The 19,472-nt window shown below is 36.9% G+C and overlaps 1 protein-coding gene across 5 annotated transcripts in view; it reads left to right on the top strand.

Annotated features, from left to right (window-relative positions):
* The window catches only part of ARL6IP6 (ADP ribosylation factor like GTPase 6 interacting protein 6), an 86,685-nt gene that overhangs the window by 37,273 nt on the left and 29,940 nt on the right, over nt 1–19,472 (top strand). For 4 of the 5 annotated variants that reach the window (XR_008295359.1, XM_027055753.2, XM_015073459.3 and 1 more), the window contains one exon: nt 1,672–2,534. The exons of the other annotated variant lie outside the window; for it this stretch is intronic. Coding sequence is in view for 3 of the 4 variants with exons in the window: in XM_015073459.3 (XP_014928945.2) it covers nt 1,672–1,765 (94 nt within the window). In the remaining variant the exon portion in view is untranslated. Of the gene's footprint in view, nt 1–1,671; nt 2,535–19,472 lie in introns of those variants that run through there. 5 annotated transcript variants of the gene reach the window in all.

Raw genomic sequence — 19,472 nt, forward strand, 5'->3', positions numbered from 1 at the left:
TACTATGTTTCTAGTGGGGAGGGATATGGTGCGTTTGAGATGGTAGAAAGACTGAGAATCTGCTCTGGAGCATTTCTTCATTGCCATTAAAATTCCTTGCTTTGCCTGTTCTGTAAAGGTCACTGAACATTCAAGCATGTATAGCTCAGTAAAATTCATTTATACCAACATTGTAAGTTTTTATAATTTCCTAAAGTTTGGTAAACTACTTCAGAGGTTTTCCTATTTTTATGGGAGTGCAGGGTCAAAAACTAGTGAAAGAGAACAATTAACTCCTGAAATTCTGTTCCATAATTAACTTCATTTTGTTAGTATGAATTTAAATGTTCATGGGTCATTAATATTCTTTAAATAATGAATGACAATGCTGATAGTTTAATTTTATGATTAGCTTTCTGTTCACTAATCACTATGTATTTGAAGGAATATTTTTTAGAAGTAAAGCATCTAGAATATCTATTTCATTTTACCATGTAGTAGGTTGGTGCAGCTGAGTAGATTAACCCTTAATGTCCATGAGAAGTATCTTAAACTAGTTCCAAGGTGAGTAAGTTGACTGGAAAGTGTAATGATAATAACAACAGCTATCAGGAAGTATCAGGGCCTTCAGTAGTCTTAGATGAATGCAAAGGTGATGTTCTTTGAAGAGCGTATCTTCTTTGCTCCCTACCACAGATCTTGTAAGACTAGAATCCTTCAAATGTTACTTCAGATCCAAGTACCTCTCTGTCTTTGACCTGTTCTTAGGAAAGGAGGTGAGGAAATAGACATGGTGACCCTCAGTCCAGAGCTCCTACTACTAATGATTTTGGGCTCTTATTCCTGCTAGTGCACCTCCCTATATGTCCTCGATTTGGATTGCTCCACTGAGGAAAAGATCTTCTGCCTCTGACACTAATTGGACATTAGCTTCTATTCTTTTTATCATGTCTCATCTTTATGAGGATAAGCAAAGAGTATTATTGCAATAGTTAATGGAAGAAATCTTAAAGAAAATGTAAAATTACTGTAAAATAGAGGAATCAAATGTCAGGGGAAATCTGTGCACATAAGCAAGCTGGCACTGAGTAGTTGTAAAACATGAGACGTGCCTTTCCTGATACTTAGGAACTCATTGAAGGCCACTTCAATTAAGAAACCTATTGAGAACTGAAATGTCTATAAAAGACATAATATGATTTGTGACTCACATATGGAAAGTACTGTTTTTAGTGCTTATAAAGAGTAGAGTTTCTTCACATAATCCAAAGATGGAACAAACAGGACAGATACCTGAAATAATATGTATTTTTAGTTCTAAACAAGAGAACAAGGAAACAGTGCTAATTAATGAAAGAGCATGTTTATAATGTAATGAGATTTAAACCTAGAATTAGGTTATGATACACTCAGTGACTATGAGGCACAGTAAAGAAGTATAAGGGATTAAAAACATTTTGCTGTAAGTAATGACACTGAAAAACTGTATTTGATAAATAGGACAGTTTTGGCAGAGAACTTAAGGTCACTCTATTTATTAATCCTACAAATGTCTAATATTATTTTTTAACATGTATTAATGTATAAAATATTAGGGAAACATTTTTACATTGTAAGCATTTTCAGTGAAAACTGATGGTGTTTCTGTTATTCCAAATTACATTTTCCTTTTTTCGTTTTTTTCCCCCCTAGGAAACTGACTGGACACTCTTTCCACATGGGCTATAGCATGGCAATTTTGAATGGCATTGTAGCTGCTTTTACTGTAGCATGGTGCCTCATGTAAACCTACACCGAAGCAATATTTTTGGCAAAACCTAGTCATGATTGCTTTGTAATCACAGGGAAGAACATCATTTGCCTACTCAGAAGACCAAGAAACCTGCTGTTCGTTATGTGGTTCAGATATGTATCATATCATCGACATTATGGAGGACCATCTTTTATTGTTTTTTAAAGGAGGACCTTCATAACCATCATTCTAGAGCTTAGGCATTGAGAATATCTGAGTATTAAGTTTCAAGTAATTTCTTAAAAGTGTAAGATGTTTACCTCATCTTTTTACTTTTGTATGTGTTGTCCTTATATATTATAGAAAACATTTTAATGGAGATCAAACATAAAAACTTGAATACAGGGCAATGCTTACCTTGCTATCTATAATACTACATTTTTGCTAAGAAGTACTAGTAGTACTGTTTAACGGAAATGGAAATACTTCTTATTTATTCATTAAATGAGGAAAGCAAACAATGCCTACTACTTTGACATTTTATAGAAGCTACTTTTAAATCAGAATATTTAGTTTTCAGTAGTCATATAATCAGTAGAAGGGTGCATTTATATTTTTTAATGGGGTATAGTTCCTTACGCGGTTTTTGGGTTTTTTTTTTTTTACATATTTTCTACTACATACTGAATTTGTATGTTTTTAAAATTGTTACATTAGACAAATGTAAATGTTATTTTTTAGTTGGTGCAAACCTAATACCTACAATTTTAAATGAGTATTTTGTCTTTTAAAAAAAGCAAAACAAACAAAAAAAAAAACAAAACCCACCAAAAAAGACAAACTGCACTGATCTGAGTTTAAAATTAAATAAACCTATTTTAGCAAAAAAGGACTGAAAAAAAAGTAAGTTACTTAAGCCATTAAAATATTAAGAAATTTGAATTGTTCACTATTTCTGTTTCCAGTTGCGATATTTGTCTTGGTGTATATATGGTTACTCCAACAGAACTGATATTATTTTGTTTTTAATAAATATAAATCTGAAATTTTTATATTTAGAAATGCTTGAACTACTTTGTTTTTAATCTCAAAATTCTAGTTACCAAAATAGAAAGAAGGTATTTTGATACAATGTATATATGTATAAGTTTTTTATATATAGTTTCATAATTTTCCTATTTAAATGTTCTATAATTGTGGTATCAGTTTTTGTTTTCATAGCAATTAAGCTTAATTGTTCCCACTTCCTTTCTAAATACCTGTTTAGAAAGTCGCTTCAATTTTTAGAAAGATAGACCATTTAAAATGCTATTTTCTCTGGCCATGGAACAACTTATCTTAGGAAAGCATTGTGTAGCAAAACTACTTTATTCAGGCTAAATGGGAAATGAATATGTGCAGTATGTTCCTGTTATCTGCTAAGTGTTGTTACTGAGTAAATGATTTGATATTTCTAAAAGTCTTAACACTTTTTTACTACTCAAAAACGTTTCATTGGAAATAACAAATTGTGCCTCAATTTATCTGAAGTGTTTACATTAATATGGGGGGAGGGGTGTGTGTGTGTGTGTGTGTGTGTGTACACTTACATACATATACAAATCCCATGGCTTAAAGTATTTCTTCTAAAGTGGTTGTTGAAATGAATTTCTTTTCACTCCCTGCCTTTCTCCTCATACCCTCCCAGTTCTTCCTAAGTTGTAACAAAATTAGTTTTTCTTTTCTCCACCCTTCAAAGCCCTCTCCCTCAAATTTGGATAGTCCTTCCAGATCTTTGTGTCATATGACTAGGAAAAATATTACAGTACATCTTCTATATGTAGGTATCTTTAAGATACTACATTTATATATAATATAAATACATATAGATATATGTCTATAAGATATTTCTTTTGGAGCGCTATTTCTGCTGGCCTAGCACTTCTTTTTCTTGGGAAGTTCCTGTCTCCAGTCCATCATAAGGTCCAAATATAAATCATCCTTCTTCCATAGCAGAGTGATTGGCTAAGGATAGGTACATAACCAAAGCTGGGACAGTCCTAGTTTTTCATCTCTCTTGGCCTCTGTGATCACAACAAGCGTGCCAGCAAGGTTGGATTTCAATGAAAAACCCTCTTCCTGGTTTATAGAGGATGTCTTCTCATTGTATCCTCACATGGTAGAGAGAGGGCTAGCTCTCTTCCTCTTACACTAATTTCATCATGGGGCCTCCACCCTAATGACCTAATTACCTCCCATAGGTAATTTAGAAATGCTGTTTTTTGGAGGATTAGAGTTTCAACAAATGAATTTAGGGAGGGGACAAACCTGCAGCCCGTAAAAATATCCAGTATCAAAAGTAGGTTCTTTGAAAGATAGGTTTCTAGTAAAAACATTTTAAGAGGTTTTCTGTATTCATTTTCCCATTTCTGTTCATGTTCCTGATTGTATCAGGACCTTATATTGCTAACAGCAGAAACCATCTGACTACCTTGAGAAAAAGGGAGTTTATTGGAAGGATATCCAGTGGCTCTCAGAACTGGTGGGCAGGAACCAGGACATACTAGTGGTGGAAAGTACAGGAAGAGGAAGCAAAGAGTCTGCTTGAGAGTGGGAGCAGCCTGGTCAGGATGATATAATGAATCCTTCCTGTCATTTTTCTTATTCCTTGCAAGATTAGCTCAGGGTTCAGAGTCTCCTTGGAGAGAGTGCCCAGTTGGCCAAGATTGGGTCATGTGCCTATTCTTTTGGCTTCTGTAATTGAAGGTAACATCTGGAACTCTTCTGGGATGGCTGAATGTGTAATCATCAAAAAAGACAAATGTTCACTACAGTTCACTCTTGGCTATTCAGTTTCCACACACATTCCATTCCTTTTATACTTCAATTTCCAAAAATACTCATACCCAACAGTGCAGCTATTGTTTACTGTATTCATGGCCAAGGCCTTTGGATTATGTTCATTTTTCAAGTTTTGCTACATTCTCATTGATGTTATGCAAATCATGCTAATTAAACAGTCATTTTAGTACTAACACAGACAACAGAAAGAGATGGGAAATTTGTTCAAATACATGTTACATATAACAGCAAGGAAATACAGGTGGAAGTTATTGTCTTATTTAACTGCCTTAGACTTTACTTCTTCTGCATCTATTCTTTTATTTTTGTTTTGGCTACTGCCTTGACCAACTATGTTTCTTCCCTGAGAGACTGACCAAATTTAGACAGGTCTAAGCTCTTGTTTCTTTTATCACTATATTTGGCAACGTAAGAATACCCCTCAGAGAATCTTCAGTTTTCCTTCCATACTCTTCCCTGCTCTTATTTGTGAAGCAACTGTATCATAAGGTTAAAACCCCAACTAACATGGCAACCCTCTTTTTTTTTTTTTTTTTTTTTTTTTGCAAGATTACCTGGTGACATAAAGAATCCAAAATTACCATGTGGCTGTGTGAACTTCCAGTTACTTTCAACTAATTTCTTTCAACTAACTCCTAAGTACTAAAATCTATAAAAACAGTAGAGTATGGAGTCAGAGGAACAAAAAGCAGATGTTTTATTAGAGGATAATTGGGTGAAATAGAAGCTTCTTAGTTCTTCTAACAGGAGTTATTCCTTCTAATACAGGAATGGGAGAAGTAGCATTAAAAATCAGTTGTTGAATATAAACACACACTGCATTGGGAGTGTTGTCTTTTAGCTGGCTTCATAACTAAGTCTTCAAGCACTTTATCTTACGTCTCCTGTGTAATAAGTTCCTTGGCCAGAACAATGTGTGGGAATTCATGATAATGTACAATTATTTAGTAAATCCATAAATGGTGGTGCTGCCAGAAATGTCAAGGGCAAAAAAAGCAAAAAACCCATATTGTGTATCAATGAGGACAAAACTAAAACATTACCTCTTCTAATGAAATGAGTTGGTTACCAGGGAGCTGGCTGACTCCCAAGATATGTTACCAGTAGAAGTGCTCTAGGCAAAAGCGAAGTGGGGAAAGTAGAGAAGGTGAGGGAGGGGAGGAGGCAGTTGCCAGAAAAGCCTCTGAAAGTGCAGCTCTGTTTGTACACCATCCTTGCTATCTTGGCACTTTGTTAATACTCCCATTTAGCACTGGCTTGACAAGAAATTAACATTTACAGAAAAGGTTATCTTGTTACCTAATTATTCAGGGCCTCTCTCACAGTGAGGGCTTTGCTGTGAGCGTTAACATAGCTCAGAAACTTGCTCACATTCTGGGTCCATTTTAAGAAATCCACCTATATACCCCTTCCAACCTTTCTTAAGTTGGCACCAATCCTTTTCCAAGCACCCAAGAATCCAGCCAAACCCCAAGTTCACTTTCCATGAATATTCATAATCTTATTTCATACCATATCCCTTCAGGCCAAGGAGACAAAATGAACTGCTCAAGTCCCTAGGAGGACTGACTATCCTCTCCTTTGCTGCCAACGATGAACAGGGGATTTAATGCTCCCCACCACCTCCTTTGTGGCTGGTAGTAACATAATACACAGAACCACCTATAAGTCAAGCTTGAATTTTTTTCCAACATCAAGTTATCTATACGGAGTTCTTGTGAGGTGATAGTTGTGAATTGAATGAAAAGAGGCAGCATGGCAGAAGAGCATACTGGGAATGTGATCACAACTTACTTATGCCTTTAGGACTGGCTCAGGACACTTTTCTGGATGATAGAACTCAAAGGATTCACTTAGGTCAGTGATTCTCATCTGAAGGCAATTTTGCTTCTCAGGGGTAAAATACAACAATTTAATGAAATATTTAGAGACATTTTTGATTGTCACAATTGTGGAGTGCTACTGGCGACTAGTTGATAAACCAGAGATGCAGCTAAACATCTATAATACTCAGGGCACCTCCCCACAATAGAAAGTAATTTGGGCCCAAATATCAATAGTGCCAAGGTTGAGAATCCCTGATTTATATTTATTATGTCTAGATAATATCCTGTTTAGAATGGACAGCCAGGATCAAGGTTACCTGGAGTTCCAAGATCAGGTGTTCATTCTCCAAAAGACCAGATAGAATATGCTGTTTCTCAAGATGAGAGAGTTACTAGCCTGAGAGGACTTGTCTCTGTGCCAGTACCCATTTGGACCTCTGGCTGGCAAGGTCTGTCACAGACACTAGTCATTAACTACAGTGACCTTGTATATTATTAACGTTTCTCACATACTACTACTTCTGGTCAAACAATTCAGTTCACTTAAAAAAAAAAATGCTTCCACAAAGGTTATATACAACAACGCTGTTGTTGAATTGTAAACTGAAACCAGACCACATTTGGCCATTTCAAGTACCTTAAAGCCCTGCGTACTGTCAAAATGGGTGGTAAGGTACTGAGTGTAGTGGTTGATAATCCACCAAGGGGAAATCAAGTTAGAATATTTTAAATAGTCTTAACACAGGGGCTTAAATTCCTCAGGAATAAGGTTTTAGTCACCCCACTGGATAAAAAACCTACACCCATTAAGAATTCTGGCTGAAAGTCAAGGGAACATGGAATGGGATTGGATAAACTAAGTCATGAATACTATCTAGGGTCTCATGACCAGTTTCAAAGACAGAGCTATATAGCCTCTACCTATATTCCTTTCTATGGCATGTGTGTTTTTAAACCAAATTTAGCTTTACTTTTTTGTTTCTTCCATTGTTATATATAGGATTTTTGACATTGGCTGATCTAATGTGCATAGATTGCAGAATATTGTGATGGGATTAATATAGAACTGGGGAGGAATGGACGTTCCTGAGGTCCTGGATATGGAACTGAATATAGTAACCTGAGACTTGATTGTCTTTCTGTGAGGAAGAGTGCATTCTTAGTTGAATGAGAGATGACTATTTTGTTAAGTGGGATGATGTTTTGAAGAAGTATAATCATGGGAAATTGTGTATGGGATTAGGTGTTCGGAATTCCTTGTTAGGTGTTTGTGGGAGGGAAGACTGCATTACATTAGAGAAGGCTAAGAGATTAGATATTTTCTTTCTCCCAAACTGATTGCTTAGTGCCACCACTTCTCCCAAACCTTGGTGCCACCACTTGTATGCTCCTGGCAGAGTTTTGAGTTGTGAATGAATGACACAGTAACAGAAAGCTTAGAATGTATTCGCTGTTGTACCATTCTTTGGCATTGGCAGTGGTTTCTAGGGTGTTCAGCCGTGATTGGGCCACTAATAGAATTCTAACTAGGCTGTTTTGAAGCTTCTCTTAGCTATAATCTCTGCTACCACGCTTTCCTTGATTTCTGTCGTTTTATGATCCTAGCTTTTGGCCTTTCTCTCAATTCTGTAAGATACTCCCTAATCTTAGAATAAAATTACTTTCTTATCTAGCTAAAATTAGATTCTGATGTTTAAGATCAAGAACTAAGAATTCACGATGCCTGGGTGGCTCAGTTGGTTAAGCGTTGGACTCTTGATTTTGGCTCAGGTCATGATCTCGCGGTTTGTGAGTTGGAGCCCCACGTAGGCCTCTGTGCTGACAGCATGGAGCCTGCTTGGGATTCTCTCTCTCCTCTCTCTGTCCCTCCCCTGCTCACACGCACACTCTCTCTCTCTCAAAATAATTAAGCAAACTTAAAAAAAAAAAACAACTAAGAATTCATTGCATATCAACTTTTCACCACTACATGTCCACAAAACTTCTTTGAAAAACTTTGTCCTACCATGATTTCTGCCACCTGGACTCATTGCTTTTACTACTAATTTTAAAAACTATCATATACTATCCAGCCTTTCTATTTTGTAATGACTCATCTTCCTAAAGACTCTTTTAGACTGTTTTTTAATGTACACAATACTTAGGCTGAAGCTTACAACAGGTGCTCAGTAATTGTGACATTTGTTGAACATTTAATCTGCATCGAATTACAAATTTGTGTAAGGAAAAATGAAAAATAATTTTGGAAGAAGTAACCTCAGATCTTGTGTATCTTATATAGACACTAAGAAAACTTCCTATAAACATGTGTTTCCTACACTTGTACAAATACCGTTTTGTAAAATACTGAAATTTTTCAGAAATATAAAGGTAAAAGGAATGTATAATTGTGACTTTTAAAATAAAACCTATTCTTGGATTTCTTTTAGATCTGACCATTTGCAGTGCCATTGGATTTAGCAGATAAGTGGTACAAATAAAGGACAATCTAAATGTAATTTATTTAGATTTTCATAAATTAATATATCAGAACCAGCCTCCATAGTAAAGTGGTCTTACGTATAGAATTACTGGGATAAAGACCTAAGTTATACAAAACTATAAGTCATTGCTCTGAGTAAAGAAGTATCCAACAATGGAAGATGGTTTGTCAAACATCAGAGCTTAGGATGGTAATTTTTACTTACAATCTGAAGAAGTTGTGTTCAACAAAACTTCCAAATTCAAAATGACACTAAACTCTCATATATACTGAAATTTAGAAGAAACTGTAAGAATATCCCAGGAAGACATACAAAAGGGCAGAACAATGACAGTTGATAGTGGACAACTTGACAACATTATGGGGAAAAAGTGCAAATGTGTATGTAAGGGACCGCTAGGAAAAGTGTTACAAACAAATTGAAATACATACTTTGAGTTAAAGTTCTGACCTCTGCTACTCAAGAAAAAGTCAGAAATGTTTCAAATCCATGCTGAAAAATTGGACCCAAATTGAGTATAAGAAGTCCTCAGTTTGAAATTTTTAAGCTTAAAAGAGTGTTGGGGGGGGGGGGGCGGGGGGGTACTCACAAGTATTTTATTTTTCTATTTCTATTTTCTAAAGTTTTTTTTTGAGACTGCGCATGCACATGAGTTGGGGAGAGACAGAGTGGGAGAGAGTGAAGCAGGTTCCACTCTGTCAGTACAGAGCCTGATGTGGGGCTTGATCCCACAACTGTGAGATGACTTGAGCCAAAATCAAGAGTTGGAAGCTTAACTGATTGAGACACCCAGGTGCCCTGCTATAATATACTTTACAAACTTATCTTTTGGTTTCACTGTTCATATACCATGGAGGGTGGTTTGTTACATTTTTTGCATTACCTATATCCTTAAGATTTATGTTTTAAATACCAAGAAATTTCTTTTTTTTTTTTTTCTATTTATTTTTGGGACAGAGAGAGACAGAGCATGAACAGGGGAGGGGCAGAGAGAGAGGGAGACACAGAATCGGAAACAGGCTCCAGGCTCCAGGCTCTAAGCCATCAAGCCCAGAGCCCGACGCGGGGCTCGAACTCACGGACCGCGAGATCGTGACCTTGCTGAAGTCGGACGCCCAACCGACTGCGCCACCCAGGCGCCCCATAAATACCAAGAAATTTCTAATTGTTTAAGATTTTAATTGTTAGATTGGGGGAGTATCTGCCTGTTTTGCATAGCAATAAACTACTAAAATTATTTAAATTTCTTATCTAAGATTTTTTTCTAGGAAAAACTAAGGTGTTTTTTGTTTGTTTGTTTTTCTACTGATTTTATTTCTGAGACTCTTCTACAAAGTAGAAATTTAGTTCTTATTGGGGAACAAATAGGAACTACTAATGGTTTTTATTTATAAAATATACGTCCATGATTCTTTTTTGTGTCTGTAGACTTCTACTTGCCATGAGGTGAAGTATAAAAATTTGTTTTTGTTTTTTTAACTTTGAGAGAGAGCATGAGCTCTAGCGGGGGAGGGGCAGAGAGAGAGGTAGAGAGAGAGACTCCCAAGCATCATCAGCATAGAGCCCAATGTGGGGTTTGGTCCCAGACCATAGGATCATGACCTGAGCTGAAATCAAGAGTCGAATGCTCAACTGCCTGATCCACCCAAGCACTTCAAGAAAGGTTTTTAAGAATTTTTCTGAGATTCACTCTAGTAGGTCCTTCGATTTAAAACTATTATATCAGTTTTATGAAATATTTCTTATTGGATGCCTATATGACACTTAAAAGTATGATTCTCATTTTAATTGTTTCTCCAAACCTGAACACAAATGGAAATTTGCTCACTCTGAAGGTGCTCAAACTGATAAAATAAATGTCGTGCACTCTATATTTTATATCACTATGAACTTGCAGCCCCCAACAGTGTAAGCATTAGTTGTATTTGATGTAAAATGGAAAATTATACTCTCATTACACTTTCAGATTCAGCATACTGACTTTCACCTTAGGCAGATTTGTACAGCACTAAGAATTATAAATGATTATAACTTGCCTAGAAGTAGTAATTACTTTCTCAGTATCTAGCTAAAATACAGATATATAAAGTCCTATCTTTTTGATACATAAATTGTGCTGACAGAATTTAAAATGGTAGTTTAAAAAAAAAAAAGGCTAAGCTTTTCAGTAGTAAAGCCAACACCTACAAAAGTTTTATGTGTGTGGGGGTGTGTGTGTGAGGATTTTTGTTTTTAATTTTGAACGGTTCTTAGGAATTCATATCTTCCCTGACATGTTATACCAAACTGATTATCCAGATCGATTCTGAGGCCGACCCAAAGCCACTAAGTGGTTGGCCTTGCAGTCTTCTCTAAAGACAAAGAAAATATGATTTCAGGGAGTCTAAGATGGGCCCAATCTCAGCAGTTAATTCTGTGTAAGCAAGTGTAAAACAAATGTTGATTTCTGGGAACAGAGGGAGAAACTGGGAGTATGGTGCTGGAAGAGGTGTCAAGGCAACAGTATTATTAAATTTTGTTGGAAAGAAAAGGCTGCCAGGATACATGTCAGCAATTTCCATCTCATTCACTGCTCTTTCACAGTGGTACCACAAAACAACTCTTGGTTACTCTCCAGAATTTTTACCCACAAGATTAATTGTATATATCTCTGAGGCATTCTACTTTGAAAACTGCAGTACTCATTCATGGTCTTATAAATCTTTACCAAAGCTATCTAGATTTTTAGCCCATACTATCTATAGGTAGAAACTCTAGAAGTTTGCAATACACAAAGGAATTTTTTCCCTCAAAAACTATCACATCTGAGTTCTAAGGATCCTTTATGATTTTTTATATATTGGGAATTTGCACACATCCATTTAAATTCTATTTCTTTATGATTTAATAAGCCACTAGTGGGGTGCCTAGGTGGCTCAGTCGGTTAAGTGTCTGACTCTTGCTTTCTTCTTAGGTCATGATCTCCCAGTTATGGGATCAAGGGCTACGTTGGGCTCTGAACCAAGAGTGCGGAGCCTGCTTGGGATTCTCTCTCCCTGTATTTGTTTCTCTCCCGTTCATTCCCTCTCTCTCTCTCTCTCTCTCTCTCTCAAAATAAATAAACTTTAAAGGGGGTGGGTACCTGGGTGGCTCAGTCAATTAAGCTCCAACACTTGATTTCGGTGCAGGTCATGATCTCATGGCTCATGAGATCGAGCTCTGTGTTGGGGCTGTACTAACAGTGCAGAGCCTTCTTGGGATTCTCTCTGTCCTCTCTGCCCCTTCCCTGCTTGCATGTGCATGCATGCATGTGGGCTCTCTCTCAAATAAATAAAATTTAAATTGTTATAGCAAAGCTGTTATAGCAAAGCTCATATTATAATGTACTATGTTTATTCATATATTCCTATATTAAGGCATATTTTTCTGATAAAAAGAAGAAAAAATATGTAGTAAATGGCTGATGTTAACACCATGAAGCTAGAGGGGTATAGGAGTGCTAAAACTGTAGTTTAAGACATGCTCCTTCCTGGTTGAATATCTGAAGGCTTGGTTGGAACAATTCAATGAGTGACTAATAAAACCTTCAGTTTGGCAATATATTAAAAGCTTTGATCCCCCAGTTTCACTTCTAGGGTTTCCCCCTAAATAAGTAATATAAAATAGAGAAATCTCTGTACATCAAAGATATCCTTCATAGCAAATAAGTTGTAGGAAATAATGGAAGCAAACTAAAAGATCAATAACATATAGTACAGAAACAGTGGAATATTGCACAGTATTAAAAGATGGATATTAAGAGGAGCAACAGGAAGTATTGTTATAATTTTAAAAAGCAGGACACAGTTGTATAAAACTGAGTTTCAACTATGTAAAATAACTGCACAAAAAGAAGATATGAAGGAGATTAATTGAAATACTGTCAAATTTTCTCTGAGCAGTGAAATTATAGGTGTTCATGTTTATGGATTTCTACCTTTTGTAAAGTTTCAATAAATGTATATAATTTCATAATTAGAAAATATAAGACTTTAAAAAATAAGAAGAGTAGTTAGCTATGTATAGTTTTTGTGAGGATTAAATAAGAGACTAAATGTGAAATTCTCTAGGATATGCTAAGTATTGCCTTCTAAACATAAATAAGAGAAGGGGTAGGTTCCCTGTCTAGCAGTCAGGGTTGCTTGTATCATTGACAGGGGACAGTAACAAAAATTCTTGCATGCTACATGGAATCAAATCCTGTCACTCTAATTATACACATTTTTAGGGATATTAATTGAAGAATTGTTTTAATAGTGAATAGCAGGAAACAACCTAAATGATCACAACAGAAGATTGATTAAATATATTTTGTTCATTTATACAAAGGAATACTAGGCAGTCATTAAAAATGAGATATGTAGGCATTAAAAATGAAGATGTCCATGATACAGCTTTAAGTGAAAGTTAACTGCAAAACAGAATTAGTGTATAATCCTCACTTTATCAAAGACAAGATCAGGAAAAAATTCTTATATTTTATAGGTCTGATATAATAGTCTCAAGGAGGTATACAGGTGACATGACAGAATCTCTGATAAAAATCTCTCTAAAAATCAGAAACACTCTGACTCAAGTGCCCATCTGTATTTAAGATTTTAACATTTAAATCAACATAATCTAGATATCTTTACCTTTAGTAGTACAAGACACCAGCAATTTATTAAGATTAAAGTATCTACTCAACATCACTCATCATCAGGGAAATATACAAATAAAAAACCACGATCAGATACCACTTCACACCTGTCAGAATGGCTAAAATTAATGACACAGAAAACAAGGATTGACGAGGATCAGTGTTCTTATCCAGTATAAATTGTTGCAGTTCTGCTTTTATTATTTTTAATTTTTAATTTTCTGATGAAGTCACCTTTATCGTGAATCTTTCCTATTTTGGTAGGAAAAGCATTAGTGGATTGTGAAACCCATCGCTTGTTCTGGAGCTATGTGGCATTCAGCAAATCATTTGAATATCAGATTTCTGAGCTAAGAAGTAATTGATATAAGCCTACATGATCTTTGAGGTCCTGTTTCATATCAGTTTGGGTCCTCTGAGAATCAATGTCAAGAAAGAATTACGAGTGCAAGAAATTTATTAGGGTAAATGCCTGTGAAAGGTAAAGGGGTGAGGGAGCTCCTAGGAGTAAGCAGAGAAAATGATACTGTCTGAGAGGAAGAGGGGAGAGGAAGGAGGTTTAGTTAGTAATCCTTAGACTTTAGTGCAGCTCTGACAAAATCCCAGAGAGTCCCAGAACAAAGGTTACCCATTAGAAGAGTCCTGCTGCGGGCTGGCTTCAGCACCCTACTGCGTCATCAGCTGTAGGCAGTCCCGGAAGAGTGTAGTCTCAGCATGACCAGTGTTTTAGATCCCAAAGTTAACTGGTGGGAATCAGGTAACGACAACTCTTACAAGTTCTATCTTGAAGGAAGATCTGAATGGCATACCTCTAGAATTGTCACAATACCCATATCTCTAATTCGTAGATTATGACTGGTATGGACTGCATGTTCGTGTCTTCCTTTCCCCCAAATTCCTGTGTTGAAGCTCTAACCCTCAATGTAATGATGGTATTAGGAGGTAGGCTCTTTGGAAGGTAGTTAGGTTTGGGTAAGGTCTTGAGGGTGGGGCCTTCATGATGAGATTGGTGTGTCATTTTTATTTTAATTAAAAAAAAATTTTAACGTTGAGGCTTCTGGGTGGCTCAGTTGGTTGAGCTTCCAACTTTGGCTCAGGTCATGATCTCATGGTTTGTGGGTTTGAGCCCCACTTTGGGCTCTGTGCTGGTGGCTCAGAGCCCAGAACCTGCTTCGGATTCTGTGTCTCCCTCTCTCTCTCTCTCTCTCTCTCTCTCTCTGCCCCGCCCCCACTCATGCTCTGTCTCTCAAAAATAAAAATTAATTTAAAAAATTTAATGTTTATTTATTTTTGAAGGAGAGAGAGAGAGACAGAGCTTGGGGCTTGAACTCATGGACAGCGAGATCATGACCTGAGCTGAAGTCAGATGCTTAATCGACTGAGCCACCCAGGCTCCCCAGTCTTTCTTTTTTATAAGAAAGAAACCAGACCCCCTCAGTCATGTGAGGATAGAATGAGAAGGTGGCTCTCGGCAAACAAGGAAGAGGGCCCTCACTAGACACTGAATCTGCTGTCACCTTGATCTCACACTTCCTAGACTCCAGAATTGTGAGAAATTTTGTTCTTTAAGCCACCCAGTCTATGGTATCTTGTTATATAGCAGCTCAAACTAAGACAAAAGTAATTCCTCATTTTCATTAAAGAGAGAGAGGGAGAGGGAGGGAGGAATGAGGGGGGAGGGAGAGGATTTTCCTCAGTTTCAGTCAGTTTCATGGATTTGAGAGCCAGAGGCCAGGTTTGCTAGGAAGCAGTGTCTTGAGTGTCCCTGCTTGCTTCAACCTGCTCCCCAGCGTGTGATGCAGATTTAGTTTTCCGCTCCCTCATGCTCTCTCTGTGTGTCCTCTCACTCTGAACCTCCATCCACCGCAGTGATACAGTAGGCAGTCATGCAAGGGTGGTAGCACCACTGCGGACTCTCCTTTTGGAAAGCAGTGCTTCTTAACCTTGGCTGTACATGGAGCCATCTACGGACCTTCAAAAGTGCCCAATGCTCAGAGCATGCCCTGGCTCAAGTAAATCAGAATCTCTGGGTGTGGAGCCAGACATAAATATGTTTTAAGACCCTTCAGGTGGTCCAATGGGCAGAGGAGGTTAGAAGCACTGCTTCAAAGGATCTTAGCCCAGGGAAACGAAGAAACAGGCTAAATTAGTAGAAACACTTTCTTTTCAAAGAAACATCTAACTGTTCTTAACTTGCTTTTTGAGGTAGAAATAAAGGACATTAGTTTTATGCAAAAAAGGCAACACATAAAAGTAAGTTCAAACAAATTTTCCTCACTGTCATTCCAGAATTTGCCATGCAAAGTATTCATAACTCAATTCTTGTTTTCTTACCATGCTAAATTATTATTTACTACTGTTTTGGGTTCAAGGGGAAGTTATGTTTCAATAATAATGAAAAAAAGAATTTTTTTTTTTAATCCTTTGAGACAGAGTTAGTTGATTTCTATAATGCTTTTGTGAAGTTGGGGCCATACTCATGGTAGAAGAGTTGAGTTGAAGTAGTTTTCCAACAACATTGGGCAGTTTTAGATGCAACTTGTTTGTTCAGTTTTTATCCTACCCAGCACAAAATCACTGCTTTCAGGAAACATGTCTGTTGCTCTGAATTTAGTAAAACAGGTATTTATTGTGGGCTTGCTATGTGGTGGGTACTGGGGTTGGGATCAGTGATATAAAGATGAATAGAAGAGGTTGAGTCTATTAAAGTGGAAGTAGTTAACTAATTTGTGTAGTATTCTTACAATGGATGTGATTAACTTTGAAAGAATCAGATACATACTGACATATGTTCAAAGTTATTCATGATAATGATGTTAGGTGTTTGTAGTTTATTTATTTAAGGATTTTATTTAAAAGTGTGTGTGTGTAAGCATATTAAAATTTTATTTTTCTTATTTTTTTTAAATGTTTATTTTTAAGAGAGAGACATCTAGACAGAGCACGAGGTGGGGAGGGGCAGAGAGAGAGGGAGACACAGAATCCAAAGCAGACTCTAGGCTCTGAGCTGTCAGCCCAGAGCCTGATGCTGGGCTCGAACTCACGGACTGCAAGATCATGACCTGAGCCAAAGTCGGACACCCAACTGAGTGAGCCACCGAGGCACCCCAGCGTATTAAAGTTTTAAAAGAATTCATAGAAAACAGTGGTTAGTAGTGAGTGATTGAAGCAAGCAGAAGGAGTCTTTCATACTTTTATGCAACTTTAAAAAAAAAATAGTACCATTTTAAGTGACTATAGACATGGAGTTTTCTGGTGTTTTTGAAATTAAGAAGGTATCCATAAGAAAGAAGAAGTCTATTTCTTCAGGGAATTGGGGCATAATTTTAAGATGTTTTAAAAGGATTTTGCCAATAAATCAGAGGTGTTTTCCTGGCTTCCCAGTAATAAAAGAAACTGGAAAAAGTATAATTTAATAGCCCTTATCCTTTCCTGGTAGCCTGCTTTGTTTTGAAACAATGACCTGCCCTGTAAAAAAAAATTGTTATTTTCTTTACAATACAAACATATGAAACAAATTTGTAGCAATCAAAGAACAAGCATTTCTCTCAGGTCACTTGTTGCAAATTGAACTCAAAGACAGCAAACATCTTTTTAACAGACACCTTATCACGATTCCGACAGAGAAATAGAACCAGTGGAAGATATATATATCTCATATATAAGCCTATTCTTTGCAGTCTTTTTATATATATTATTATAATTTGTCATATAACATATACAGATGTGTACTTTATATATATATATGCATATCTATATCTATATATCTATATCTATATCTGTATCTATATGAAGTATATGCACACACACATAGAGATTTATGACAAGTAATTGGTTTATGCCATTGTGAAGGCTGACTGGACAAGTTCAAATCTTTAGAGAGGGCTGGAAACTCTTGAGAAGGAAATGACACTACAGTCTGTTAACAGAATTTCTTCTTCGTAAGGGAAAACTCAGTCTGGCTCTTCAAGCCTTTCAACTGATTGGATTAGGCCCACCCAGAATGTCAAGGATAATCTCCTTTACTTAAAGTAAAGGACATTTACTAGATGTCAGTCATATCTACAAAATATCCTTACAGCAATACCTAGGTTAGTGTTTGATTGAATAACTGGGTTCTATAGCCTAGGCAAGTTGACACATTAATTTGACATCATGGTCCACCCTTTGTCAATTTGGCACCTGTACACATCCCCGTAAATGATACTTAATCTCCAAATAAAGACAATAACAAAGTCATACTTCTCTCTAACGTGACTGAACAATCCTGCATACAAGTTAAAATGCACTAACCTTTTCCCTAAATGAGGATGCAGTCTTACAATGAACTTCACTGTTCTCCTTGATATTCTGTAACTTAAATATTACAATATAAAGTTAACAAATATTAACAAATATTATGTTAAATGATAAAAGAATAAGAAAGGGATAAAATAATATGTTCTTGTTTCCTATATATATATATGTAAGAAATACTCCTAACTATTACAATCCTTCCAGGAGTGGTTGTATGATATTTATAATTACCTTCTTGCACTATCCATTCCATATCCCTTTGTCCTCAGTAAGCACTCAGATAATTGTGGGTTTTTTGCCTAGTTGGATGACCCAAATGTTTATTCTTGAAGATGATGGGCCGTCCATTAGAAGTCCTGCCTGAGTTACATTGTTGTAGTTTTCCATTGACATTAAACACCACACACAGTTGTACTAAGAGACACCCTAAGGAATCTCTTGCATTTTACGCCTAATTTTACCTCCACTTTGTGGTAGCAGCCTAATATCCCTTTGGTAATCAGGATCAATCACTCCAGCCAATATGGTAGCAACCCTCTTTTCCTGTTGATTCAGAAGTATGGGGAGCTAAAGTGGCTGGGTGGCAGTCTTAACTTATAGTTCAACAAAATCATTATTGGACAGAAGCATCCTTACCATTGAGATTAAGACCTTAAAACCAGAAGAACATGAGGTCACAGGAGCAAGAAACAAACATTTTGCCAGTGGATTACTAGAGTAATAGTGAGTAGTGCTCTCCCATTTCCACCCTTTGATTCCTGGACCCATGACATTTAGATAGGGGAGAAACAGCACCTTATATTGAATGCTAATCAAAGCATGTGTAGCCTTCTAGGGAACCTTTGCTCCTGTCCTGCATGGTATTGCCACCTAGATGGCACTGTAACTGAGTCTTCAAAAGTTCTTTTCACCCTCTTATGAAGCCAGCTGCTTCAGGATGATGGCAAGACCAATAAATTCCATGAGTATGTGCCCACTGCTACACTTTATTTGCTGTGAAGTGAATATATTGATTAGAAACAGTGCTGTGTGGATGATGGATAAAGGCATTCTGAAAGTGCATGGACAGTAGTTTTGGAAAACGATAGTATGCAGGGAATGTAAATTTGTATCCAGAGTAAGTGTCTGTTCCAGTAAGAACAAAATGCTGCCTATTTACTGATGGACATGTCAACTTTCCACTAGTTAACTGGCTGATCACTCTAGGGAATGGTGCCGTATTAAAGACTTGGTGTTGGTTTCTGCTGCTGGCAGATTGGGGACTCAGCAGTGGCTGTAGCCAGGTCAAGGCTTGGTGAATGGCAGTCCATGTGGCTTGAGTCTGTGCATAACCTCCATTCCATTCCTGCCAAAATGGCTACTTTATTCATGAGCCCATTGGGCAATGACAGTACTGGCTGAGGAAAGAGAATGACTGGTAGGCACAGAATGGGTCACCCTATTCAATGGGTTATTAAAATTTTTTTCTTCTGGACTCTGCCAGTGTGGGAAAGCAGGTCTTATTTGACAAATCCACCTAACATCCCAATGTCCCTAAGCCTTTCATTCCTTCCTCTATAGTATACCAAGGCAATTCTGGCATTTTAACTTTATTTAGTGTAGCATAGTGTAGCACACATTTTGGTCCACGTTTCAGTCAACCAAACAAACAGAGTCCT

This window comes from Acinonyx jubatus, chromosome C1 (assembly GCF_027475565.1).
Source record: "Acinonyx jubatus isolate Ajub_Pintada_27869175 chromosome C1, VMU_Ajub_asm_v1.0, whole genome shotgun sequence".
Classification (NCBI taxonomy): domain Eukaryota; kingdom Metazoa; phylum Chordata; class Mammalia; order Carnivora; family Felidae; genus Acinonyx; species Acinonyx jubatus.